The sequence below is a fragment of the Aspergillus multicolor genome (assembly GCF_047715735.1).
Source record: "Aspergillus multicolor strain CBS 133.54 unplaced genomic scaffold BDW74scaffold_13, whole genome shotgun sequence".
Lineage (NCBI taxonomy): Eukaryota > Fungi > Ascomycota > Eurotiomycetes > Eurotiales > Aspergillaceae > Aspergillus > Aspergillus multicolor.
In genome coordinates, this window is record NW_027395964.1 from 85282 (window position 1) to 112665 (window position 27384).

Here is a 27384-nt window from a genome sequence, read left to right on the forward strand (position 1 = left end):
TATAGCTCTCACCCACCTACGGGATGATGTACCCGACCAACTCAAAATTTACACAGGACATCGCCTTAGCACCCTTCATCCAGGAACCGGAAACTGAAGGAGGCTGGACATGCGTAAGCGCCCCTCCTCTCCTCAACCGATCGCGTCTTTATAGTCATGCTATATCGAGAGGAGCGCATCCATCGGGCTGACAATAAATCCCATGCTATCCAGTGCAAATGCAACGGCTACAACCAGCACAACGTGAAAAAGTGCAAAGACTGTACATACGAGCATAGCAAATGCAACCTGTGCTCGAACGACGCGGACCTCCAGCTCGGAATAGCTGGAGGAGGTGGAGGTGGAGGTCGAGAAGAATGTCTTTGTGGTCTCCCCGTCGACATCGAGGGCTATTGCGACTTATCGAGCAGAGTGCTGGCATTTGGCCCGGCGCCGGCCGTGAGTAAGTGGTGGATTTGTGTACGCTTACCAGACCTTTTTCTTACCTACCATACCTCAAATGTCCGCCCGCGTCGATGTTCTCCAACCTATGGTACCTACCTAGGAAGGAGGTCATACGGCGGGATAAAGTATGGATAGCTATGGTATGGTCGTATCTGGCTAACAACCCGACCTGCATGGTCTGACTACAGTGCAATTGCGGGAACAACAATCCAGACCTCACTTCTGGCCGGTGTACCGTTTGCGCGCACCGCGCGTGTTCGTGCTGTAATGTTTACTGAGGACATAAGGTTGTTAGCATCCCATGCATTGGGGTGCTCTATTGTTATTTCGACGATGAAATGGAATGGAATGGAACGAAGATAGCCTAGTCCGCTCGCTGCAATGTGCTATACACTTGATGATGACTTCTTCCCTCGCAGCCTCCTGCTGATCAACTCTTTCCAGGCCGTAGGTAGACGATTTAGCTGGAGCAGTGCGTCTGTCCGTACTGGTATCCGCGGATACCCCATCCCAAGCTGGAGAATCCAAGCAAGGTTAAATGAAACCATGACGCTGAAGAATGTAAAGCCGACCAAGGACGCAATATATGTCCACCATTTTATATCCGAGGGGATAAAGGCCATGCTGAAGACCGCCTGAGATGAACGATTAGCAGTCGTTCTATTATGTAGGCTAGGCGACTAAATTCTTAGGGCACAATGGCAGGGTACATACCGTGATCAGACCTAGGGGCAGGTAAAACTACAATTGATAGATACCCAGTGAGTCAAAAGTGCCAAAAGACTGACAGCATCTTCTACATACCACAGTGACCTTCGTCAAGAGCCCGATGTTGTCGGCCTGGGAATTTGAAGCTCGAGCTTCCACAAGTGCTGAAGTATCAAGGATCTTGTCAGTTCAGCACAATGCCTGCCAGTCCACAATACAACTCGACCGACGCAGAGTTATGGTCAAGACTTACATTCGAACGCTTGCTCTCAAACGCCCCAATCCTTCTAACAATAGTCCTATAGATGAACTGCAGCTCGGAGATATCAGTATCCAGCGACTCAAGATAACTCGGAACCTTTGGCAGGAAGTCCGCGGGCGTCTCGTCAGGACGCAGAATATGCAGGTGCTTGTTGGAGAACTCATCCCAGGCCTCGATGGTCTTGATAAGCTGGTTGCTGAACAGCTGCAGCACTTCAATCGCCCAGGTATAGTCTTTCGTGAGTTTGAGGTTGTGGTCGCTGGTTGGGGGTGTTTCCTCCATACTTGGGCCCTTGAAGGTATCTTCCTCCTAAATGAAAAGGCCAGTTTAAGTTCACATGCAATTCAAGATGGACGGGACGTGAGTTGGGAAGTGCAGTGCAAGGCACCATAGGTGGTCCCTACCAAAAACTCAAACCTCGTCTCCAGCGTCTGCACAAGATTCGACCATTCAGACCGCACTTCACTCATCCTCCGCGATAAGACAAGGAGAAAGTACTCGCGGGGGTTCCATATCGGCATCGAGTAATTGATCCCCTGCCCGGACGGGGCATCCATGCCAGACTGGATATACTTCTTGACGTCCTCGGGCCCTGTTTCAGAGTAATGCCGCTCAACAAGACAATAGAGGGTCCAAACCCATTCGTCTATACCGACCAAGAGAACCGAGATTTGAGCCTCGTGGAAGAACTCCTTCTCATCGCCTGTGCAGGTGCTAAAGCTGGCCTGGAACTCGCCCTTGCGCCGGTTGACGTGGCTTTGCGATGTAGGCGTTCCTGTTACCGATCGTCGCAGGGCGAAGAATGGGATGTGGAACTCGAATGTATACGTGCTTGCGGGGCGGATGGGATAGTCCTATAGATGGTATGTCGATCCTCAGATGGTCATGTTTGCCAGACCTAGATGGATGGATAGGACTTACCATAGAAACGCCGAAGAAGGCTCTACTAGTGATGTACTTGGACAAAAACTCTCGAAGAGACGGTGCATAGCGGACGGCGACTGGTAGAATCAGGGCGAGCGCGCACAGCGGTGACAAGTCCCTAATAAATCTGATTATCTTATTAAAGGGGCAAAAGGAAGGTGCCTTTAGTGGATGTTCCGTACATGCTTCTGCGCTCCGGTGAGCTTTTCCCCCACCCCCTTCTCTAGGATCATAAATCAGCCTCAGATACACAGTTCCCGGTATGGTACCTGATGCCGAATATTCATACCTCCGCCTCAAGCGTCTCATACAACCCCTTCGCAGTGAGAGCCTTCAACCGAACTGCCTCGCCCTCGGGTGGATACTGCGTATACTCGGCCCAATATCGCGAGTTAAACGTATTCAAGCTGGACGGATCCCTCCGCTCATCGAACAAAACAATTTCATCAGCATCCATCGACAGTGATCCACCCGGATCATGATGTTGGTGCTGAAGCGAAAGCGGAACCGTCCCCTCCAACTTCCCAGTCCCAAAGAGATCTCGCTCCAGAAACTCCCGCAAGGCCGCAAAGCTATACTGATCTGGCATCAAGCGATGAATGCGCTGCGTGAGGAACGACTCCGTCCGTGAGCGGCCCTAGACGGTGACGATCTTCTGGTTCTCAGCCGCGTACAGGCCCTCATTGCGTTTGGAAAACTTGGGGTCCCATGCGAGGAACCGGCGGGTCATAGTGTGGTGTGTCCTCACCCGGTGATTCCGTAGCGTACCGAACCAAGTTCTGTCCTAGGTAGCTTCGTGACAAAATGAATGAAGAAGGGAAGAGTGTCGGCACTGGACGGCTTACGGAGATTGCCCTACCGTCATCATATTGATCGCAAGGCTGTATTTGGCGCCCGGTGCGGGGTTTTCCTACTTATCACCTGCATAGCTCAGCCTCAGTCATCTTGTCACCTGAGGCAGAGAATTCTTAGTAATTCAAGGCCTTTAATTACCAAAGTTATAAGCTAAACAGGTTTGGATGTATCTAAACCTTTAAATAATAAATAAATTTAGCTATAAATATTATTTACAGTACCTCTGCTTTTACCTATAAAAACTCCAAAGCATTCTTAGAACTAGAAGAATTCATTACGCTCTTTACCTTCAAAATAATCCCTAGTATTCGATCAGTATTCCTAGCTAGTACGGTATTCAATGGGCCTGATACATCTAGACCTGCCGCTAGGTAATGCCACGGGCGTACGGCTCGGCTGCGGCCTCTAGATATATCGGGCATATATTATACTCCTGCCTGAATTATAGGATAGAAGAACCGGATCTATACCTCAACAGGCACGCCGCTTTCTTATCGAATTTGCCTTGCTATGGTATCTCAAGACCAGCAATGTCCCATGAAACGAGGAGGGCTCGAGCTTATGGTCATTAAATGTACTACAGCCAGCACCAGTACCTCTAGATTCAAACAAAAGACATGCAAGCACTTTTAGTTTTGGCAATGCTAAAATCGCTGTGGGTTATAAAACATATTCTATGAAGATGCAATAAACCATGTGAGCCACGCATCGTCTATTGTAAACAAAAGCAACAACAGCTCCCTAGCGAGAGAAGGAATTAGGCCCGTACAAGTCGACGGCCTGGGAGCGCTGGATCTTGTCGGCAGAGGTCAAGTTGCGGCTGAATTTCTGCCTTCGGAGCCGCTCGATGTCGATCTGCGGTCTCCAGCCGTCGTCGCCCCCGCCCCCACCCCCCAGCTCGCTCTCCTCGTCATCTTCCTCACTCTCTTCACTCTCCTCGCTATTGACGTCGGCTTTCCCCATGCTCACCGAGTGGGTTCCACCTTCCTCTCCTTCTCCTCCTCTTCCTCGAAGTCGTTCTCCGGCTCACTCCCTGCCCATTGGTAGTCGTCCCCAAGCCCAAAGCTGTCGTTGCCCTCGTCGCCACGGTACTGATAGGCCGCCTCCTCCTCAGCATCAGCCCCCTGCTGGCGCCTGAAGTAAAGGCGCCACAAAAGGAACAGCTTCTGATGGTCGTCCGGGGAAATTCCACCACCCCGCGGGCTGGTAAGCACAGCCATCGCCCGACGAAGAGACGCTATTGGTGACCCCCTCCAGGGAGCAGGGTTGGGGGTGCCTTCAGGGACCCAGCCTACTTCCCGGTCCGTTCTATTGTAACGGAAGAAAACGCGCCGGTAAAGACCCCGCCGCTGGATGTATTGCTTCGCGGTAGGCACGCGTTGCGTGGAGGGAACTGTTGACGGGAGCTTTTGGCGCCGTGCGCGGCCGCGGAGCTCGAAGCGGATGAAGAAGTCCAGGTCCGCGGGGTAGAAGGTCACTTTGGGATGAGTCATATCGTCATAGAGAAGATGACATTTCGTGCACGCAGGGACGGCGTTAAGGGCGGATCATAGGCTGAAGTTGATGAGTCTAAAATGGCTTTCACCTTCCTCTCCTTCTTCTCCCTCCTCCTCCTCCTCCTCCTCCTCGAGGTCGTTCTCCAGGTCGCTCCGGGCCCATTGGTAGTCGTCCCCGAGCCCAAAGCTCCAACTGAATTGTTTGAAGAAGTCGAGGTCGGCGGAGTAGAAGATCGCTTGCGGGTGCGTCATATTTCCGAAAAGGGTACCGGTATGGCAGGCCAGGTTTGGTTTGGCAGTGCAAGTAAAAGCGCGATCAATGGCCTTTAGGACGGTTCGTAGCCCTAGCCCGGAGCTGATGAGGCCTTCGACCCGGAGGAGGGAGATCTATACCCGACAGCACCTAAGTCAGCCCTCGTGTTCATCAATGGTAAGAATGCAACTCCGGCCATGGGCGACGTACCGATTGATCGTGGGGGCCCACGATATGCGCGCACTGTTGCATGACCTTCTCCTTTACGGATTGAGTAAAGATCCTGCACATGAACCTGGACATGGTCAAAAATGGACTTGGAGAGGGATACTTCGAAAGGCGAGAATGGGTTTGAGCGGTTGAGACGAGCGTCGCGCGGGTCTCGTGCTGTCGACAGATTTGGAAAGGAACGACTGTGGTCGGTTGTGGTGAGTAGGGGAAGGAACCTAAGGTATCATGGGCAGCTTCCATTCAATCCGATCGTCTGTCCTTCAGAGATGCTTTCCGATGGGAGTTACTGAGGTGGAAAATGGACTGTGGACGAGAGGGATGTCTGTTTAGTAAATGTGCTACGTGGAGTAGGAGTTACCATTGGCACCGTTGTATGTTTTATATTAAGCCGCTCCCTAGCAACACAATCTGATAGCCTTGCTAGACAAAAAGAACAATCAAAGATGCCTCTATAACTAAGTTTGCGCTTACCCCAATTTGTGTCTACTTGGGCCGCGGTCGCTGTATTTCTTGTCGCTATATACCTTGGCCTGAAGCTATATAGGTACTTTATATAGTACTATATACTTCCCTCATCTTACAAACATAACCATCCGGCGAGCTTTATGACAACAACCAGTCATCTTGCCATTATCCGAAGGGTACTCCCGGATAATAAAAGTTGGTCTATCTAGGAAGATCCGGCGCGTCCTCGTGGTGATCTCACTCTTTCCATTGCTAAAATCAGAATATGGAAGCTATGGTAAGGCGCGGACCAGAATTATACTAAACAGATCCTGAGAAACTGTATTATGGATCTGACGACCAAACCTTCACCGCAAGCTTGAACAGGCCCCGGTGCCGTACTCCTCCTTTGACGAGATTGATGATGGGGAGTAAGGTGGAACCTTGATGACATGGTATGGCACTTCACAGAGCGGCTACCAGTAGTTCATGATTATCTACGTATACCTAGCTAGATATGGTATATGTATCCCCCCCCAGCTTCCTGGAGAAGGAAGATTACCCTAGTACCATACTCTAAACCCATCCTGTTCTTGGTAATGCATGCGTATCTCCACAACATTCTAGACCGTATACCAAAACTGCGGATTCTGTAGTCGATATCGGCGCACGTTAATCTTGACCGAATTATTCCCTTCATTTCATCCCCACCATACCAGTGGTACATGGATGAAGTACCTGACCAAGTGAAAATAGAAAGAACATACCGTCCAATCTGTAAAGTTATTTAAAAACGCATTCTTAAAGCCCTTGCGCACGCCCGCTTTATCCCTTTTTTTATTCTTCCTTATATAAAAAACTAATAAATAGCCACCAGTATACTAGCTATGATACTTATTGTAATAATAATTATAAAACCTGGTATATACCATGATGTATCTTTTGTATTAAAAGTAAAATAGGTTAACAGATTTTCTCAAATAATAGCTAATATAAAAATTAAATAAAAAAACTTATATACCTAGCTATATTTATCAATTATAAGCTTATCAAAACTGTGTACCTAGCGCCTAATATTAACAGAATGGAGTATATAAAAAGTGATTTACCCGTTATAAAAAGGGGAAGAAATAAAAAAAGGTAATTATTATTATAGCCTAATAGGTAATAGTAAGGTTGTAAGGCCTGGTAGGCATGTGATGCCTGAGGCTTACAAGATTCCAGTTGCGCTACTTGATGGGTTCTAGGGAAAGCGCAAGGTAACTTGCGGTTTATGTGGTCTTTTGGTAAAAAGAATTATGAAAGTCATGTGACCCTAGCACAAACTCTTATAAAGGTATAAATTTATCCCCTTATTTATAAAGTAATATAAAAAATCAGGTAATAAAACTACTGTAAACTTAATATAAAACCCTAATAAATTATAAAAAGTATACTATATAGTATACTAAAGCTAAGAAAGTCAATAATAATAAGTATAAAAATTAAAATTAGTATATTAGTGGTTATATATTAAAATATTATTATAAATATAAAACTAAATTTAATATTTGTTTAAAGAGCTTGGTTACCTGTGTAATTTTAAAATATTTATTATAAATACTAAAACTATTAATTTATAACCAGGTAACTATAATAATATACTATTCCTTAGTATTAAGGGTCTACGTGGTAATAAGGTTAACAGGGAGAATAAAGTTTAGTATTATTTTTAAGGTTATAGTTAAGGTGTTAGTAAAAAAGTATATATAGTTTTAGGGTAAAAGTAAGCTGTAAATATAACCTAGCTTATAATTAATTAAAGATGAAAAATGCTTATATAGCTAGTATAGCTATACTAAACTATTATTAGATAAAGCCTGTCAATCTGTCTTAAAACCAGTGGGATTTAAGAATATTCTGTGTATAAGAGTAGAAGGTATAAGTCTTAAGGTTAAAGAGCTTATATAAAAAAACTAAATAAAAACTAAAAGGTAGAATAGCTTAGTTTTTTAAAAATTATAAATAATAATTAAAATTATTTATTATTATAAAAATAGTCCTTTAAATATATAATATTTATTAAATTAATTATATTATTTTACTTTATTAAGTATATTTAATTAAATTTATTATATTACTTTACTTTAACTAATATAATAGCCAAGAAATTATTATATTAATATTACTATATTACTATAATTAGGGCGGATAATTACATGGCTCTAGTTCTTAATATAACAGCCCGTCACATTACATTAGTAAGGCAGATTTATTAGCTGATATCAGTCCGTGCTGGCCACATTCCCTAACAACTATATAAGTAGTTTATGAATAAAAACTTTTATAATAAAAAAGGAATATATTTTATTAAAAATCTCTTAATTTTTTTTATACTAGCCGCCCTGCATAAGTTACTATATTAGGTATTTACATAAAAATATATTATATTATAAAAAATAAAATAAAAATATTCTAAACATTAAATTAATCCTGCTTTTTAGCATACTAAAAAACTATTATATATACAATAATTAATAATTATAATAAAGTAGTATAAAAGTAAAATAAATATCTTAAAATATAATAGTGCTAGCCATAACATGGTAAATTAGGTATTATTAAGCCAGGAATATAGTTAAATACATGCTAACAATAAAGCCTAGGCAAACATGGTATAATAATTACTAAGTAAAAAGGCTAGTGTCAGGGAACACGGCCAGCGCGGACTGCTATTAGCCAATAAATCTGCCTTACCAATATAATATAACAGGCTGTCACGTCAGGAAACCGGAGCCATGGATTATTTATATTAATTATAATAATATAGCAGTATTAATATAATAACTTCTTAGCTATTATATTAGTTAAAGCAAAGTAATATAATAAATTTAACTCAATATACTTATTAAAGTAAAATACTATAATTAATTTATTTAATATTATATATTTAAAGGACTATTTTTATAATAATAAATAATTTTATGTAACGGCCTAGGGTATAGAGCCAGGTACGAAGTAGAACACTAAGGAAAAGGGGGTGGAACAGTGGTTAATCTCTAGGTCACATATCACAAAGACTAACTCTTGGCCAACTAAGCTACACTAAGGGTTGGCCCTAGATACATAAGGAGAATTAGTTATAATATCACTGTGTTTTATTCTCCTTATGTTATTAAACCTTCTTCGCCGCCTAAGGCTAATAATTTTACCTGCTCCCGAAAAGATTGACCTTAATCTATAAATAATATTAAGGATTCTATATTAGGTTTTTTTATATTTCTTAATAACTTTATTTTACTTTCTTTTTAGCACTTTATAGTTTAATGCTTAAGATTAAGGTATTTATAGTAACTTTTATTTACAGGGGATTTATCCGGTGTTACCTTGTTAATATTTAAGTTTTATATTAAGATTATTTAAATAGCATTATGCGTTATTATTTTAATTATAAGTAACATAAAGAGATAATTTAAATATAATCTAGCCAAGGATTATTATTATCTTAATTAGGTTATATTTAGGCTCGAGGATTATTATTATAGTAATGGTTTTTATGCAGGTAGCTAAATATAAAATAATAATTTCTCTTTCTTAACTTCTCTTTTTTTCTCTTTTATATTTTCTCTAAAATAAACATATCCTATTTCTGTTTGCTTTGCAAGCGTCTCTATCTTAATTTTATTATTAATCTCTTTTATTTTACTGTTATTATGGCCCCGAAGCACAAGAGAGATATTATTAAGACTCTGGTTATTTTAAAAGTTTACTAGTGCCTTTATTATTTTTATACTGCTTTAGCAGTAATGGACCCTGAAGACGCCTTTAAACCCTTCTTAATTAACTATGTTATGGATACAGTCTCTTCTGTCTTATGCTACTAGTGCTACAAGAGAAATAATACCTGTAAGCTGGTAAGTACCCCCCTATTTTATGTTATTCAGGTACTAATACGCAAGGTCTTAGACTAAATTAATAATAATGGGCAACACTGCTAATCTAGCCAGCCTCTTAACCTAGTACCACGGGTTTTGGCCCCGACCTGATGGCGAAGAGGCTAAGAAAGATAAGATAACTTAAAATAATAAGTTACTACTTAGTGTCCACCAAGCGATGTTTCACCTTCTTAAAGCCTTTAAATCCACTAAGAAGGCATATAAAAAAAAGTTTAGTTTAGTAATAAAGACCAAGAAGGATCTTAGCAAAAATATTATATAATACCATAAGGAAACTTTATTATATTATGCCCTTTTTTATTATATTCCAGCTTTAAATTACTTAGCCTTTAAGAAGGAGAATACTGCTTATATTACTAACATTTATTTTTATCTTATTAAGGGTAATAGTGGTTTTACCCAGTGGACCATGGTAAAAGGGTGCTTTTTTACTAAGGTTATTAAGATAATTTATAACTCCTATCTTAAGAAGGAAGACATTGCAGTCCGTGTTAAGGAGGTAAAGGTCTTGTTTCCTATCTTTATTTAGGATATTTAGGCTTTGTTTCGGGCCTTTTAGTTATTTTTACTTTGGGTTTTATATATATTTAGTACGCGGCGGTAATACCCTTTGTTCTTGCTCCTTAGAAGCTTAAGATTTATTTTACTTTTAACTGCCTTTTGGCAAGCTTGCTTTGTTATTTTAAAAAGTTTTTATATTATTATGCGGTTGCCGCGGTGGCTTCCCGGCTCTGTTTAGGGTTTGTCCCCTCTAGTAAATAATACTTTTTTATTTTCTTTTTAGTGCTTTTCCTTTTGTAGGGGGTTGTAGATGCATAAGGCTTATCATAGATTATAGAAATTTTTAATTTTACGGCTAAGATAGTGATTTTTTGGTATTATTTTAGCAAGGTCTTCCGCGGCGTGCGCGATCTTGTTTTACTACCTTTTTAAAATGATTTTCCCTTTAGCGTTTCTTTTTATATTTTTATATTAAATCTAGAGCATTAACGTCCTTAATCAGCACCTATTAATTATACTTAAAAGGCCAATTTTTCCACTTTACTAAGTATAAATCTTTATTCTTAATAACATCTTATGCTATAATATTATTAATTTCCCATTCTTTGTCTTCTTTAAGTTCTGGCATCATGTTGGTATTATTTCGGCCTTGCCATGGCTCAAGCAGGGAAACATGAAAAACATTATAAATTTAATTATATTTTTCCGGTAAACGTAGGCGATAAGCATTTATTTTAATTTTATTAAGAATATAAAATAATCCAATAAATTTTAGCTTAAGCTTGGCAGGAACTTTAAGCTTTAAATTTTTAATATTAAGCTTAACTTATTATTTTAGTGTAAAATTCATGTCTTTTTAATGCTAATTATAGTATTCTTAGTATTATTTCATATTCTTTTCCCATTCTTTGTCACACTTGCAATAAATTTTGTTTAATTTATTAATTCTTGTTAATGCTGCTGGTACCTCCGTCCGCCAAGGCTCGTCCGCGAGCTGTATAATAAGTTCAGGGTCTTAACTAATAACCACCTAATAAGATAACATGCTAATAGTGCTATTCTGGGTATTATTACATGTAAATTATGCCGTACTTAACAAATTTGGCCAGACAAGTTAATTTTTAGCGCAAAAACACCGTAAATATTGTTCTAAAACCTGATTTATTCATTCAGTTTGGCCGTTGGTTTGGGGGTGAAATGCTGTTAATAAATAAATTTTGGTTTAATAGTGAAACTGTAGTTTTCCCTAGTATTTGCTAGTAAATAAGGAATCTTGATCTAATACAATACCTCTAGGTTAACCCTATTTTAAAACCTATTATTAATAAAACACTTCAGCAAGTTCATGTGCTTGGATTAAGGTAGAAACAGGAATAAATTAGGACTATTTAAAGTAATAGTCCATAATCACAAAGATTATGTTAACATGCTCTTTTTGGTATATTATTAGGGGTAGTCTGGTAATAAAATCCATGCTAATTTATTTAAAAGGGCGTGTTGGTCTTGGTAAGGGTTAAAGATTTTTATATAAACAGTGTCGTGGCGCAATAGTGTGTTGGTAATTAGGGCAGGAATAGGTGTAGGACTTAATTATTAATCTTATCCTGCTTTAGAAAAACTTTTGTTTAACTAGTATTTTAGTTTATTTGGCTGCAAAATATCCCGTAACAGGGTTATTATAATAAGCTTAAATAATCTTAGTCCTTAGCATCTGGTTTAATGGTACATATATTTAGTCCTTAAACAGGAGTAATTTATTTTTTTATATAAACTAACCCTTAAGCCCAGGCATCTTGGCCTTTAAGCTTGTAATTTAGTCCTTAGTCCAGTTATCTGTAGACTATAATACTTAAATTAACTTTGTTAAATAATTTAATGCTTGCTTAGAGTAAACATCCTTAATAATATAGGTATTTTAAACAAGGTAATAAGGTAGGACCTGATTTTGCTTAAGGTTAAACTAAATATTTATTATATTATAATTATTAAACTTTAGATTTACTTCTGATTCAGTCTTAAAATCAGAAGGATTATTATAAATATAGTGTTTTTTTTAACTCTTTATATTTTAAACCTTAATAGTAGGTTCCTGAGCAGGATCCAGTTCCTTATCTTAGATTAGATCTTAAATAGTAATAGTTTATACCTTTACTTTGCCAGTTAAACATTACTAGATTAGGGCCAAAAAGTCTTCTTTTAATATTTAGTACGCATTTTTTTTATACTTTCTGGAAGGAGCGTCTGCAGGGTTTTTTTTCCCTAAATAATGAAGGATAATAAAATTATAAGGAGCAAGGTCCATATATTATCTTGCTTGTTTTTTATTATACTTACACTGCTGTATAAAAGAACAGAGATTTGCATGGTCTAACTATACTATAATAGTATAAGAAAATCCTTCTAAATACCGTCTTTAATAATAAAATAACTAAATAATGGCAAAAAGCTCTTTATTTAAAATTAACTAATAAATTTCTGCTCTAGTAAATTTATATAACTAAAATGCAACAGGGTGCCATTTTCTAGTATTATCTAGTTATAAATAAATCCCTGCTATTCCGCTTACACTAGTATTAACCTCTAATTGGCCTTTCCGCTTAGGATTAAAATATCTTAACAAAGGTACTGTTATAAAAGTATTAAGTAGGGAGTAAAATGCTTGTTTTTCAGGGTTCTTAAAACATAAAGGGCCTACCTTCTTTCCTTTTTGCATTCCTTTTATTAAATTTATTAATGGAAGGACTTTTCTTGAAAAATCATAAATAAATTAATAATAAAAGTTTATAAAACCTAAAAATAACTGCAAAGCTTTATAAGAACAAGGTTCTTCCCAGGATATTATAGTAGCAACCTAATTCAGGTCTATTTTAATACTATTTTAGTTAACTATAAACCCCAGAAATTCCACCTCTTTCTTAAAAAATAAACATTTTTTTAAATTTATAAACAACTTAGCTTTTTGCAGGCGTTTTAAGACCCGTTTCACATATTTAACATGGGATTTTTAGTCAGAGGAAAAGATTAGAATATTATTAAGGTATATAACGCAGAAATAATCTAAAATATTATATAATATAAAATATATATAACTCTGAAATGTAGCAGGGGCATTTATTAAACTAAAAGGCATAATAGTATATTTAAAGTGTTTATATTAGTATTAAAAAGCTGTCTTCCAGCGGTCTTCTTCCTTAACTTAAATATAATAATAGGCGTCTTTTAAGTTAATTTTGGTAAATTAAGTTACTCCAGATAGGTAATTAAGAATTTCTGAAATTAAAGATAAAGGGTACCAATTCTTAACCATTATTTTATTTAATCCCCGGTAATCCACGCATAGTTATAATCCTTTATCCTTTTTAGGCATGAAAAGGATAGGTGCTCCTGCTGGACTTTTAAAGGGTCAGATTCTTCCGCATTTAATGTTTTTATTAATATATTGGCGTAATACTATTAATTTAGCAGGAGAAAGAGGGTAGATTAGTTTATAAGGTGGAAATTATTTATTTATTATTATAATTTTATATGTCGGCACTAATTTTAATGACATTATTTTTACTTTATAAGAAGAGAATACATTATAAAACATGTTAAGTTTAGTGGGTAAACTATTAGTTTAATTTATCTTCTTGGCTTTTCTCATTCCTTCCGGAAGCGGAATAACAGCATATACATAAGCTTAATTTTAACATGCTTTTATAAACTTGTGTTGGCTTAGGAGCGAATGCTTTACTGCTTTATTTCTAAACCACTATTAACCTGCAAATGTGTGAATACACAGTGCCCGAATTATGGTATTTAACAGAATAATCAGGCATTTATAACTAATTTACTTAACTCCCACACATGGCCTTATAAAGTTTTTTATTGTTTTTTTAGAGTTAGTAATCTTTAAAGGTACTTTTTATACTTTATTAGTCTGGTCTTTCCTCCCACTGTATCCTGCCATGATAGGGCACGACAGTTTTTCTTAATTTAAGCATGCTTATTTTATAAAGTCTAAACTAACCACATTTACTTAAGCACAGGTGTTAATATCCGCCGTTGTCTTAATATTTTCCGTGGGGGTTTTCACAATTATTTTGGTCCGCAAACACTTACCTGTTTTTATTTAGGGATATTAAACTAGAGTCCAAGACCCTACTTTAGCTCCTTATTATTTCCCTTTTAATCTTTACCTGTTTTATTATCCTAATTCATAAATTCGTCTGGTTCTTTCCCTTTATATTTATTATATTTATTTCGTTCTGGGTCTTTTACAATGGTTTCTTAAACATTTACTTTTTAGTTAGGATTCCGTGGTTAATAGTTCAGATTCTTTAAAGGATTAGGGCATTCTGGCATGATATACCCTTCTTTTCCACATCTAAAACATGTGTATCTTTTATTTTGGTCTTAATTTAGCATTATTCCACCTTGCTCTCGTGAATATCCTCTTCTGGATAATTATCCCCGATTTTAATTTAAAATTCTTCCTCGGAGGCCTTAATTTATCACAGATTCTTAATCTTATTATCTCCTGAATTATAATCCTTCTTGGCTAATCCTTCTTAGGCCAGGCCCGTTTCTGTCTTAATTAAATACTATTTTTATCTTGTTATAATAAGATATAATTTAAGGTTAAAGATGCTACATTCTTAACCAGAATTAAGAGGTAATTTAGACCAGTTTATCTTGGGTTTCTGGCAATTCTCTAAAATTATGGTTATAAATCTTATCTCTTAGGCTTGGCTAGAGTTTACTAAAGTATCTTTATACTTAAACCTTTTCTGCATCTTAATTAAAATATTGTTCTAATATACCCAAATAGTTAGCAAAATCACAGGGATCTTAATCCTTTTTTTAATAAGCTATTTCCAGCTTTACTATTATATCTAGTAAGCTTGTTATTAAACTCCTAAGAATGCTAGCAGTCCATTCTTGGAAGTGTTTCTATAATAAATTCTTGCTTGCATTCTCTATATTCTCCAGTTTATTGGTATAACATTTCCAATCACTTTTACATGCTTAATCTATATAAACCAAAGCACCTAAGATTCTCTGCCAATCCGTCCTATACTTACCTGGAGCTCCTTTAAAATTTAATTCCAAAGTACTAAGCCAGTCTAATTATTGCTGCAGGCTAAAATTAATAATATACTTAGGGACACTTTTATTCTTAATTCTTCCTCCTTCTTTTTCTAAACTCCCTTCTCTGTATTAGCGGCGTTTTAGTGTTAATTCTCTTGCTAAATATTACTATTTTAATTATTTAATATACTATTTTATTTCTTAAAGCTATTATTCTTGTTGTTAAATTTGGTCCCTATTTAACATTGTATCGGGACTAATTTAGGGATGTTCACGCTTTAATAGTCCATCTCCTTCTACAGTCTTATACACAGGTGAACCATGGGAGTATAATAGTCCCTTATTAAGATTATCCTTATGGTAAATACTCTTTGGATTTATAGTTAAATGGCTGGGTAGCATAGTGTCTCTTTATAGGTAGCTTAAAGAGAAGAGTTAAAATTATAACGGCCTAGGGTATAGAGCCAGGTACGAAGTAGAACACTAAGAAAAAGGGGGTAGAACAGTGGTTAATCTCTAGGTCGCATATCATAAAGACTAACTCTTGGCCAACTAAGCTACACTAAGGGTTGGCCCTAGATACATAAGGAGAATTGGTCGTGATGTCACCGTGTTCCGTTCTCCCTACGTCATTGAACCTCCTTCGCCGCCTGAGGCTGACATTTTAATTATTATTTATTATTTTTAAAAATTAAGTTACCCTACCTTTCGGTTTTTATTTAGTTTTTTATATAAGCTTTTTAATCTTAAGACTTATACCTTCTACTCTTACACACAGAATATCCTTAAATCCCACTGGTTTAAGACGTATCGGCAGGCTTTATCTAACAGCTAGGTCCTTATAAAGGCTAAATAATACTTAAAAATATAATATAATTAATAAAGGGTACTGCTAGGTGGTATCTAGTATAAAATCAAGGTTAAAGCTATATATTACTTAAAAAAGTATTACTTATTATAGTACTATAGGCCATAAGTTATATAAAATAATAGTAATAATTATTAATTAAACCTTATGAATAGAATATTCTTTCCATTAAACTACTAGGACTTATTACCTATATACCTAGCTAGCACTTTTATAACCTTATTAATATAGGTAATATTCATTATAGTGACCCTGGCTGCCTTTAAGGGCTTTTAATATAGTTTATATTAGCCTTGCCTTGATCCCCTTTTAACAAGGTATTATGCATAAAGATATTCATTATGGCAAGTAATTAAAGCAATGCAAATGGTGGGTAGGGACAAGTACCCTACCAAGCAAAAGCTTACGTGCTCCAAGACCGTTACCCTTCTTGTTCTAGTAGGTGAGCAGTGCCGCCTTGAAGTCGCGCGACCGCAGTGAGCGGGTGAGCATCGCACAACACTCGCCCGCGAGGATAAGCCCTAGCCCTAGCGGGGTGAGACCCCAGAAACGTTACATTTACTCTTCAGTACCTTCATTGTTCCCTGGTAGGCTTCATCATCATCTTCCACAACGAAACCTCCCTGCAGTTGGTCCGATAAATCTAAACGTAATCTACAGTGCCATTCGAGAATCTCGTTGTCCACCGGTACCAATTTTGCCGCGTCCTTGATCCTCTGGATATCGCATTGCTGATAGTGCCGACGTAGGGCTTCCTGATGAAATATCTGGATCTCTCGGGCTCAGCTTACAAGACGTTGCGTTCGAGTCCAGGTGCTGACTGACAATTACAAAGGCTCGGCACCTAGAGCAAAGGGACCCGCCGTTCATGAAGTCTCATGGCGTCGTCAACCTCGAGTACCTTGATGGTTCCCCTGAGATTCCGCGACCCTTATCTTACAGAAGATGACCTGTGACCGTACTGTGCGAATTCCCAATTCAGACTCCTCTTTTCGTACCCCTTTATACCACTTCAGCAGCTACCCCTACCCCATCCGCACTACATATGATACCTGGCCAGGAATGCTAAGAGCGTATGCTTTGCACTTATAGCAGTCCAACATTCAGTAAATCTTCAGTTTGGTCAATAGACACCCTGAAGCTGACACACATCCAAGGTATGACAGGTTGTAAACCCTTGCAGCAGTGCAGTCTGGTGTGTGTACATCGCGCATAAGATGGCAACGTGAAAGATCTGGTGCGAGCTTCCCCAAATATCAAACTTACCCGGTGCTAGACGCTCTGGAATTCGGAACTATAGATATTTGTTAGAATTTTTGCCTTTAAGGGAAAGAGACACGCGGTAACCGACCCCGGCGGAAGCCTTCGGGATCGCGTTGGGGTTGGTTAGGTGTGTAGACATACCGCGTATAGACCCACTCCAGTGCCATAAAAAGCAAGCTCAAGCAAATACCATTTCATCCCTGAGTATTGGAGCATATATTCAAGCCCGTATCGTTGGACCCCATGCAGCAAGGGTATAAATGAAGAAGCGCCAAAAATAATAAAGGCGCTTACTTTTACTTTCCGCCACCGCAGCGTTTTAAGCAAGGGGTTCGAGATTAGAACACCGGTGACAGTACCCGTGGTTAAGACCTAGAACTCACATTAGTGTATAGTCAGGTTTGACTGGTTAGGAGTATAGGGTAAGTGGTAACAATTACCTGAAGAGACTTACAATAGCCCAGTGCAGTTTTTGCAAGCTTGCCTCACAGAAGAATACATAGTAGATTCCAGAAGAGAATGTGCCCACTGTCACAATCACAATGCCCAGCAGGTCCATTCCATGCCAGAACTGTTCCACTTGATGCGAGTGGGGTTGCATTAAGTGGTAAAGTGCGCTGAGTATTAAACAAACCTCTGCACACCAAAAGTAAATTCCAAACATAGCATAGTCCATGAACGAGACATTAAGAAATTGAGGCTCTGCCAGGCACCGCTGGAAGGTAATTGCAACAAGTGGTAGGAGCAAAGCTCCAATTAGATGGGTGTACACATTGCAAGTCTCGTTATGCAAGAACGTCAGGCTGGTGAGAATCTCCAGGTAGTCTGCTTTTGCTGGTCGATAGCCGCTGAGGATATACTTGTTGTCAAACTGCCATTCAGAGATTTCCTGCCACGTTACGGTTCGCGCTTTGATCTTCGATTGGTTTGTAGGGTTGTTCGTGGTGTTCATATTGACTTTTGGCACTTGCCGCTTTTTGATTTCTGTTCCAGACATGATCCTTCTCCCGAGATCCAAGCTGCGCCGACGATGAAGCACGCACGGGAGGGCATAAGAGGAGACAATCACGGAGACGAAATAAAGGATATCAAAGGTCTGGATTGCTGAAGAAAGAGCAGGTGAATGGATAAGCGCCAGAAAGAAAATGCGATGTAATAGCAATGGGTTCGCCAGACCTGCAACAAAGTGATTGTTCCGGAATATAAGCGTGGAGGAACAATGGCATGGATCATTTATCTTAGTAATATAAGGTGTCAGAAAAAGATTCGACATTAGATCCAAAATATGATAGAACAGCATAGCCGGGCTGGTGGGCATGCATGCATGCGTTGCCGATTAACCACTCACGGGCGGACACATGGCCCTAACTTACTGCTGCCGCCCCCTATTTAAAATGAAGAATCAGCTGTTGGGGTTGGGCGCATGTACAATGATAGTGATTCGCTCGTCTCCCAGAAACCACAGTAAATGGATCTACCGCTGCCGCCTTAGTTTGAGATAAAGGATCAGCTGTTAAGCAAGGGCGCATCCAGGGTGATAGTGATTCGCTCATCTCCGGCCAAACATTCCTTGGTTCTCCTTACCATACAGTACGGCTACACTAGTGGACCCGGCAGGCTCGGGCCTCTCCCAAGGTTTGAGGGGCCGGAAGACGTGCCAATCCGATTGGGGACCCACTATTGCTGTAAGGGGGCCCGCTACCACTTCCCAGTCACATTGTCACAAGGTGTGGTTTGTAGATATATGGCCAGTGTGCTGATGGAGAATCTGGTATTGAGTAAAGCCGGCTTTAGTTATATATTTAGTGGCAGGCTAGCATAGCCATCAGCGCTGGCAGGAGTGTTTAGTAATACAAAGCACACTTCCGCTGATTGACCAACGGTGGCGCATATAACTTCCAGCCGTACACAACAGGGGTTATTTGTGTCAGTAAATCCTTTAAATCCACCATTATCGAGTGTACGATCATGAATGAGGATGATTCCCAGGGTCTGCTGAAGTCCGTGCTTGGATTCTTCGCTCGAAAACGACCGGAAAGGTCAGCGCAGCCCGCGTCACTGAGGTCGCGGACACGCGAAGCCTGGCTTCGGACAGATGCATATCTGCAGCACGATGCCGATGGATTTGAAGAAATTGACCCTGAGCGTCTTGCAAAGACACTACGCACGCTTGAAGATTATGTTCAATACGACTCCGATCGAGAATCAGATTTGGTAAGTGCTCTTGAAATACAGCAAGCGTCAGTCTTTCGACCTCCTACTTCGTGTCTACTAACACGAGGCTACGGAGCAGAAAGTACAACACGATGTGCCGTATCCGAAGCTTCAGACGGTGCGCAGCATGCTTGAGCGTTCGAGTCACGATCCGCATTCCAGCCCAGGGGCTCCCATTCGTGTCAGTAAACGGACACGAGAAAGCGACGCTGTCATTCAGGAGCTTTGGCAGTTGGACAGAGAAGCAAAGAAGCGCCGAGTTCTGCCTCGTGAAGAGCCAAATGCTTGCGACAATCTCGAAGACCCCGATGCCGATTTCGCCGTGCTGATGAGGAAACATTTGGTGTCTTTAGACAATGCGCTACGAAGAAATTGGATATGTGTTTGCCAGAAGTGCTCAGGATTGAGCGTGAGACTCTTGCTGCCACAAAAACGGAAGAATTTGAAGGTTGAGGCGTGCTTCGAAGTGTTCTTCGGCGTACGGTCTCTTCTTGCAACTGTACTACAGGAAGCCAGAATAACAGTCAAGTAAGCTTACGGTGCTTTGTGCATAGCTCTTACTGACATTTTCACGGTAGAGATGTACACAACAGTAGGATGAGGAGCACATCTGAGCCTTTAGCTAGCGGCGCTTCTGATTTTGCGCACATATGCCAAAGCATTACAGAGTCCCTTGATCAGGCAAATTGCTTGAACTTCGCGCTCGAGGATGGAAGATTCCAGAGGCTTCGTCCGCAACCAAAGACCTTTGGCGGTGATCGAATGTCTCGAACAGTATCCTTGTCGGCATTATTCAAGCGTCAACAAGAATTACGTGGTAGTTCATCTGCATTGCCACTTAAGGGAAAGCGAATCTTGGCTGTCACACTGGCTACAGCGCTCCTTCCATTCTTAGAGACACCGTGGCTGCAACCTTCGTTCAATCACTCAAAGATTCAATTCTTTGAGCCACTGCAAGGTGGAGAACTCCCCGACATCACGAAACCTTTTCTGGCCATGGAGCACATTCCAGTCGTTTCAGCCCAAAATGAAGACACCGAAATCAGTTCTGGCAACTCTAAACACATGGTTCATCCCAATGCCAGTGTGCTAGCGCTAGGCATACTCTTGTGCGAGCTTCACTATTGCACACCCGTAGAGCTGATGCAGAAGGACTCATGTGCCGCCAGAAACGTCAATACTGATTATTACACCAGTCTTGAGATGCTCAAGAATCTAGAAGCTGACGCCGGCGTGGATTACTATCTCGCTACGAGGGCATGCCTGCGTTGGGAGTACTACCCTCCTGGACAGCAGGCTGACTTCGAATCTGTTAGCGTTCAGCGGCTTTTCTATCAAAACATTGTCAAAAGACTCGAGGCCGAGATATTCAAGTCGTGGAGTCTTCGATTAGAGAACTTAGTCTCATTTGATTCTCGAGAGAATGAACTGTGCTGGGGTTCCATCGGCCGAGAAGTTGTCCGCCATCAAACAGGCAAGGCCGATTCCTCTGATATAAACAACGGAGCACGGCAAGTTTCACGTCGTTCTAACTCTGACGTTGCACCCGTGAGCTACACATCCTTCGAGTCGGATTTGGTGCTGCAGCAGCCGACACAACCTCTTCCGAGCTCCAAGCTCCGCGGAAACCTCATCGAGCCTACAGCGAAGAGCTTGTACTTTTTCGACGCAAGCCAGCAGGCGGGTTATGGAAACGAGTGAGATGTTATCCGAGTGGCTGTAAGGCTCCCTCGTACTAATGGCCTCGTAGGAGTCAACTATCGCGACAATGGATGGTCAATCTTCTGACCTCGATTCATCACCATGTCGACCCTTTCGACGCGGTCGAAGCTGGACGCAGAACGTTCGAACCGGTGCGAATTGCGATCTTGGACTCCGGATGGGACCCTGACAATCCACTTCTGATGACCGAAGACGGGCGATTGAATCCACAAATCAAGGCTGCGCAAAGTTTCATACATCAAACAGAATGGAACGACATTCGAGACGAGATCGGGCACGGCACTCATTCTCTCGGTCTCCTACTCGAAGTCGCCACGTGCGCCGAGATCTATATCGCCAAAATTGCGCAACGAGAAACTCTGGACAGTAACACTTACGATGACATTGCCAAGGCAAGAGCTGGCTCTACGTCAAAGCAGGCATGTTGGACTGTGCTAATTGTCTGTGTAGGCCATCAATCACGCAGTTTCCGAGTGGAAAGTGGATATCATATCAATGTCATTTGGGATTCGTGGGGAAAGTGAGTCTATGAAAACAGCGATATCTAATGCACAACACAGTAAGACATTGTTGTTCGCTGCGGCATCGAATGATGGGGCAAATCATGGCAGAGCTTTTCCGGCTAAATACCCCAGTGTCTTTTGCATACACTCGACCGATGGAAATGGCAATCCCTCTACGTTCAATCCGACAGCAGACGACAAAGACGTCAACTACAGTCTACTTGGGGAACAAGTCTCTTCTCACTGGCCAGCTGGAAAAAATGGCCACAATGAAAATGTCAATGTTATGTCAGGAACATCAGTCGCAACACCAATCGCCGCTGGGCTAGCCGCATCGATCCTGTCCTTTGTTCGGCAGCAGGAACAACACATCACTCTAGGAAGTGATTTGCTTGGACCGTGGTTGAAAGACGTCCATTCAATGGATGCGGTTCTAAAAAGTATGGTCAAACAGAGGAGGGGGGCAAGCTATGACTACATCATGCCTCATGTACTCTTTGATAGAAGGTCGACAAGGGAGTATGTTTATGAAAGTATCAAGGATATCAGAAGGAGAATGTATGACTAGAAGCCTATGGATATCAAGTCAACTTCAAATTATACACGGTTCACCGGCGGCTCCATCGTGTATAAAGGTTTAGTTAGCTTAAATCAAGCGGGGACGCAATAGACAATGCCGTTCTCGGTCACATCAGGAACGGCTTTAGCAGTTTTGATTTCAGACCCATCCACGTCCTCAACCAAAACAAACTCGTCGTCTCCTTGTTCTCCGCCAACGGCCAGAAAGGCGCCCTTATTGTACTCTTCAACTTTCAGTCTCCGCCCGAACTTGAGCCTTTTAACGCGGAACGCAAAGACAAATTCCGATTCATGATTGGATTCCGTCTCATCATCATTTGTGCTGACCCAGTGACCTTTTGGGCCAATGGACGTACCCAGCGCAGTCACGTCAATACCAATGTTTCCGCTGACTGTTGTACTCTGTGAAGTCGAGTATTTGATTCTCGCGCCTTTAACAAGCTTAATGCCCGTGACAATGAAGAGTGAAGCAACAGGTGCAAATCTCTGCTTGGGCTCCCTTAGCCACGCCTGCACGGCAGGTACTTTGATGGCCTCTTCTATGTATTCTTGTGTCGGCTCGAACTCTAAAGTCGTCACTGTATCAAATGCAAACACATTCGCCGTTTTGTTCGAATGCTCAACGTTCGCCTCAGGTCCAAGGGGCAATCCACCGGTAGCCAGCTGCAGGAACTGAACATAAACTCCACAACCAAACCCTTTCTCGGTTGAAATGGTCTTCCTCCAGTCGGTCTCCACGACCGGTGGGAATGCGTCGACCACGGCAACCGTTCTCGCTCTGTTCAGAGGGTATTGTGGTGCTGACGTGGAGCGAACTATAGATCCAAGACATAGCGGACCCGCGGGTGGTGGATGAATGAGATCAGATGTCGGACACAGAAAATACGTCTTCGTGAAGGACATGGCTTTGAATGTTTGAGGTTCTCGAGACTTCGGGCTTCCCTTTCAACCTTCAAGTCCCTGAATACTTGTGTTCCTGACAGATTCCTAGGTTATCTGTACTAGGACCTCAACTGCCCTTAGATTTTGCACATCAAACAAAATGAGTGCAGGCGTGAACAGAAAAGTGTATCACAAGAGCTTTATTCTTATGGGCACTGCCGGGTGTGTAGCAGGTGGGCCTGGGGCTCTAAATTAGTGGATCCGCGCCCCTTTCCCCCCTCATCCCGACCCATGGAAATATACCTGTCAAAATGTGGGGCTTTATCTTACAGTATTGTATGATTGGTTGAATTCCCATCAAGTATCTGGGTAACATCCGGACTGCCGTACGGGGATGGAGATGGGAATTCGAATACTTAGTTACACCGCCATCGGGCAGGTCAACGCTGCCCTTGTTCCTTGTTATATTCTCCTCAACAGCCACCATGCTTACTAGTTCGTACGTTTTTAGCTGATTCGGACGAACACACTCTCTACTGTCACACTGTCACACTGTCACACTGTCACACTGTCACACTGTCACACTGTCACATTGTCACACTGTCACGCCGGGCTCTAGGACCTTATCGCACTAAGTTCGCCAGCCAATCGTTGATGGCTACTGATATGTTCGGTATGTTGGTCTCGCCGAATGCGTCAATGATAGGCTTTGGATCGGTCTAGCCAAGCCGCTTACCTACACACAAAATCAGCCGAGGCAGGGGGTAAGTACAACTGGGCAGAAGCCAACACACATGCCGGTCTCACTGTCTGACACGTTGAAGTCCATGCGGCATTTTTTAGACCTTAGTCCCAATTGCCTATCCAACAGCATTTGGATGCCCTTCTGTTAACGCAAGACGGGAATCAGCTTCCTGGATTTTTGGCGCACTCACAAGGACTTGCCAGCCACCTATACCGCATTCTCTCGCCATGGAAATTCTGGATCGCGCGAAAGATGATTTTATGGAAGACATCTTCCTCCAAGATGATCTTTGCCCAACCATCGCAGAACACGCAGCGCAGTGCAAGTCTCTTTTCCACAGGTACATGGTTGTGCCAGAAATCGTGCCAGATCCTACTATCATGGATGATCAGCTGGCACGCTTTAAACTGTGGGCGTCGAACATGGATGTAAATGGACCGCTTAATGTATCGTTGGACTATAGACTCCGATACAGTCCCACAGTCGTGGAGATTATTCATCAGCTTCTGGACATTATTTGTGATACTTTGACGTCTTGTAAGTGCTTGTCGCATCAAACATGGATAGACCAAACATCGAGGGGACTATGCTAATGGGAATATCGTCAACAGTGAAGCCAATCGAGGACCGACCGCGGACTCCGAGCAGGAAAAGGCAACGCATATCAAAACAACGCGACTCGGAAGTCACGAGGAGAACTGACGACTATGCAAGCGACTTGGACAGTGACGCAGATTCAGTAGAAGATAATATATCAAAAATTACGGATATAATCGGCGGAACAGTGACACGGCTCTTTCGTCTATCCAACGCAATTCGAAAATCTGCAAAAGCCGACCGGGCTCGTAAAATCGAGAAGTACAGAGAAGATGAAGAAGCAAACAACGCAATAGCCGAGTTGCGTCTCTACACAGATTGCTACGTACGTTTTCGATTTCCAATGGCGGCGGACTCGCTTCGCTCAGCATTAGTCGAAGCCAATGCGATGCGACTTCGACGACTGTATTACCAGCGATCCCACCGAAGGCGCATTAGTTTGAGTGTTCAGAATGCCCAAGCTACCCCAACTATTGTTCGACTACCCGAGATAAAGGAGAGTGCTCCAGCTATACGTTTTGATCCGAGCGTGCTACCGAAGTCTGCGACCACCAAAAGAATATTGGGGCCACCTGGCCCTCCGCCTGTGCCCGTAACGAATGCAACTACTGCTCGACAATCTGCTGTCAGAGCCTTATACGCCAAATCCACAACTGAGGCACCTCGGGCTAAATCTGTTCTGGTGAATAACAAATTGTCGTTCCCCCCAATACCACTGACTCATGAGTGTCCATACTGTGGCGTTATTGTTGATTTCAAGGGCACTGCGAAGTCAATGCTGTGGCAGTAAGCAGACCATCATTTTCGTGAGAACATGGCATCTAATCTGCCGCAGCAATCATGTCATTGGGGACCTGGAGCCTTTCATCTGTGTTTTCGCACACTGCCTGGAAGCGGGCCAACGTGAGGCTGGTCCGTCAACAATTGAAACGTCGAAAGCTTGGATCAGCCACATGCAGAACGCTCACGGGCATACATGGGAGTGCAGGGCCCCTTCTCACGATCCTATCAACTTCGATCAAGAGATTCAATATCAGGAGCATTCCATCAAAGAGCACGGCGTGCCTGAAACGCATGCCGCGACTCTCAGCGGCGCCGCGCGAAGACCGGTCCTTGATAAGGTGCTGGAGTGCCCATTCGGCGACGATTTCCAACTATCAGAGAAAGTCGAATCTAGTGCCGTCTTCTCGAGCGAAGCTCTCCAGTCACACGTCGCAGCTCACTTGAAAGAGATTGCTTTAATTACATTGCAAAAACTACCTAGCGATGATGACGAAAGCGCTGAGAACGTTGATAGCGACCAGCCATTGGAAGACGATGAGCTGGGGTTTGTAAAGTTGCGTGCATCCATGTACAGTATACTAGACGATGAGTCTCTAGACTTGCAGGACGACGACAATGAGACTGCAAATGGCAACCTGGACCACCGTGAAGAGGACATTAGTGCATCAGTAACAATACTCGACTTAGAGGACAAAGACGACTTGGGAATGACAAAGCTTCATCACGCGGTGTGGGCCGGCAATCTGGAGCTGGCTCAGTCTTTGATCGATAGAGGCGCAAATCCGGGTAGCAGGGACCATGAGGGCAAGACAGCGTTGCATTACGCCTCTATGGAACAGTCTCATGGTCCTGATATAATAACTCTGCTCCTCAACGCCGGCGGTGGAGCCTTCACAGATTTAGGTGATGACAACGGCCAAACGGCCCTGCATTGCGCTGCAGAGAGGGGCCTCATCGATAACATGCGTATCCTGGCTGACCATGGTGTTAATATACGCACTACCGACAACTATGGATTTTCTCCGTGTCTCTGGGCTGTGGTTGCTGGGCAAACACGCGCTACCGACAAACTGTTGACCATGGGCGCCGATGCCAACTCAACCAGCACGGATGGGAAGTCTGCGCTGGCTTGGGCAGCCCATTTGGGCTGGTCTTCAATCGCTGAATTACTTGTGAACCACGGTGCCAGCATGTCTAATACTCAAAATACGCAGATGATGCCCTTGAAAGAAGCGTCAGCTTCTGGCGACCTTCTCACCGTACGCTTGCTCCTCACATATGGTGGGAATCCAAATTATCACGATGGCGATGGTTGGTCCCCAATACATTGGGCAGCGGAGGGGGGCCATCTGGAGGTTGTGCGTCTGTTATTGAATGAAGGGGCCAACGTCAACGCTGTCAGCTCTTATGGCACGTCACCACTGCACTGTGCTGCAAACGGAGGCCATATTTCCATCGTAAGCTTGCTTCTTCTACATGAAGCCGACCCACTTAAATCAACATGTCACGGTTGGACTGCACTACATCATGCCGCCTACCTGGGGCATTCTCACGTTGTCCAGTGTCTGCTGGAAGACGAACGTATGAGACTCAGTGCCTCTCAGCAGGATAACCATGGCTGGTCCATTCTTCATCTCGCCATTTTTAGCCGAGATTTGGCCACTATCAATATCCTGCTAGACAGGTCTGTTTTTGTAGAGCCTTCGGCGCTATTCGATGAGAACGGCCTTACTGCAGAAGAATGGCTAGATCTCGAGCCAACTAGCCATTACTATAAAGCGATCAGCAACTTAGCTTTTAGCAAGTCACGCTGTTGCAGGGCAGTCACAGGCTTACGACAGGCTGTTATCACAGGCAATGTTCCTATGATCAAACTCCTCTTCAGATTGGGTCATAACATTGACGGCACGAATTCCGGGAAAAGGACTGCGCTCTACTATGCTGCGAAGAAGCGCTTGCTTTACATCATGGATCTGCTCCTCGAAATGGGTGCGGATCCCAACATCCTCCCAGCAGGACGCAAAACCTGGAAAGAATTTATTTTCGATGACGACGTTTTACGACGGCTCCACCAAGCTAGTTACGAAGAGCGAAATACTGACGCC

At 42.1% G+C, this 27384-nt stretch overlaps 6 protein-coding genes across 6 annotated transcripts; 1 reads left to right on the forward strand and 5 right to left on the reverse strand.

Annotated features, from left to right (window-relative positions):
* Positions 1-842: 842 nt before the first annotated feature.
* Positions 843-3194, reverse strand: BDW74DRAFT_21820 (uncharacterized protein). Its single transcript, XM_073732230.1, has 7 exons — positions 2628-3194; positions 2521-2561; positions 2336-2465; positions 1819-2268; positions 1406-1723; positions 1159-1332; positions 843-1079 (listed from the first exon to the last, which is right to left on the reverse strand). Exons 1-6 carry the CDS (start codon positions 2925-2927, stop codon positions 1186-1188), a joined length of 1386 nt encoding a protein of 461 aa, XP_073583500.1. The 5' UTR covers positions 2928-3194; the 3' UTR covers positions 843-1079; positions 1159-1185.
* A 919-nt stretch (positions 3195-4113) lies between these two features.
* Positions 4114-4899, reverse strand: BDW74DRAFT_21863 (uncharacterized protein). The gene has a single exon (XM_073732231.1). The coding sequence runs from the start codon at positions 4684-4686 to the stop codon at positions 4159-4161; it is 528 nt and encodes a 175-aa protein (XP_073583501.1). The 5' UTR covers positions 4687-4899; the 3' UTR covers positions 4114-4158.
* BDW74DRAFT_178349 (uncharacterized protein) lies at positions 4741-5413 on the reverse strand (the record flags this gene model as incomplete). The annotated part of the gene is made up of 2 exons (XM_073729179.1): positions 4741-5076; positions 5153-5413. 2 exons carry the CDS (start codon positions 5411-5413, stop codon positions 4741-4743), a joined length of 597 nt encoding a protein of 198 aa, XP_073583502.1.
* Positions 5414-16995: 11582 nt separating this feature from the next.
* BDW74DRAFT_21869 (hemolysin III family protein) lies at positions 16996-18638 on the reverse strand. The gene is made up of 3 exons (XM_073732232.1): positions 17709-18638; positions 17396-17626; positions 16996-17285 (listed from the first exon to the last, which is right to left on the reverse strand). Exons 1-3 carry the CDS (start codon positions 18570-18572, stop codon positions 17115-17117), a joined length of 1266 nt encoding a protein of 421 aa, XP_073583503.1. The 5' UTR covers positions 18573-18638; the 3' UTR covers positions 16996-17114.
* A 422-nt stretch (positions 18639-19060) lies between these two features.
* BDW74DRAFT_185369 (uncharacterized protein) lies at positions 19061-22261 on the forward strand (the record flags this gene model as incomplete). Its single annotated transcript, XM_073731033.1, has 5 exons — positions 19061-19468; positions 19548-19996; positions 20071-21165; positions 21219-21556; positions 21657-22261. The coding sequence occupies exons 1-5, from the start codon at positions 19223-19225 to the stop codon at positions 22259-22261; spliced, it is 2733 nt and encodes a 910-aa protein (XP_073583504.1). The 5' UTR covers positions 19061-19222.
* A 42-nt stretch (positions 22262-22303) lies between these two features.
* BDW74DRAFT_21882 (uncharacterized protein) lies at positions 22304-23604 on the reverse strand. Its single transcript, XM_073732233.1, has one exon. It carries the CDS (start codon positions 23173-23175, stop codon positions 22345-22347), a length of 831 nt encoding a protein of 276 aa, XP_073583505.1. The 5' UTR covers positions 23176-23604; the 3' UTR covers positions 22304-22344.
* Between the last annotated feature and the right edge of the window lie 3780 nt (positions 23605-27384).

Bases quoted from the DNA above. Each gene is read 5' to 3' on its own strand.
- BDW74DRAFT_21869 (XM_073732232.1), bottom strand. From the start codon at position 18,572: ATGCCCACCAGCCCGGCTATGCTGTTCTATCATATTTTGGATCTAATG. The intron at 17,627-17,708 runs GTAAGTCTCTTC...TGTGAGTTCTAG, and splicing joins AAAAACTGCACTGGGCTATT to GTCTTAACCACGGGTACTGT. The intron at 17,286-17,395 runs GTATGTCTACAC...AAATATCTATAG, and splicing joins CTGGAGTGGGTCTATACGCG to TTCCGAATTCCAGAGCGTCT.
- BDW74DRAFT_21820 (XM_073732230.1), bottom strand. From the start codon at position 2,927: ATGCCAGATCAGTATAGCTTTGCGGCCTTGCGGGAGTTTCTGGAGCGA. The intron at 2,562-2,627 runs GTATGAATATTC...TTATGATCCTAG, and splicing joins ATGAGACGCTTGAGGCGGAG to AGAAGGGGGTGGGGGAAAAG. The intron at 1,333-1,405 runs GTAAGTCTTGAC...TGAACTGACAAG, and splicing joins TTGAGAGCAAGCGTTCGAAT to ATCCTTGATACTTCAGCACT.
- BDW74DRAFT_21863 (XM_073732231.1), bottom strand. From the start codon at position 4,686: ATGACTCATCCCAAAGTGACCTTCTACCCCGCGGACCTGGACTTCTTC.
- BDW74DRAFT_21882 (XM_073732233.1), bottom strand. From the start codon at position 23,175: ATGTCCTTCACGAAGACGTATTTTCTGTGTCCGACATCTGATCTCATT.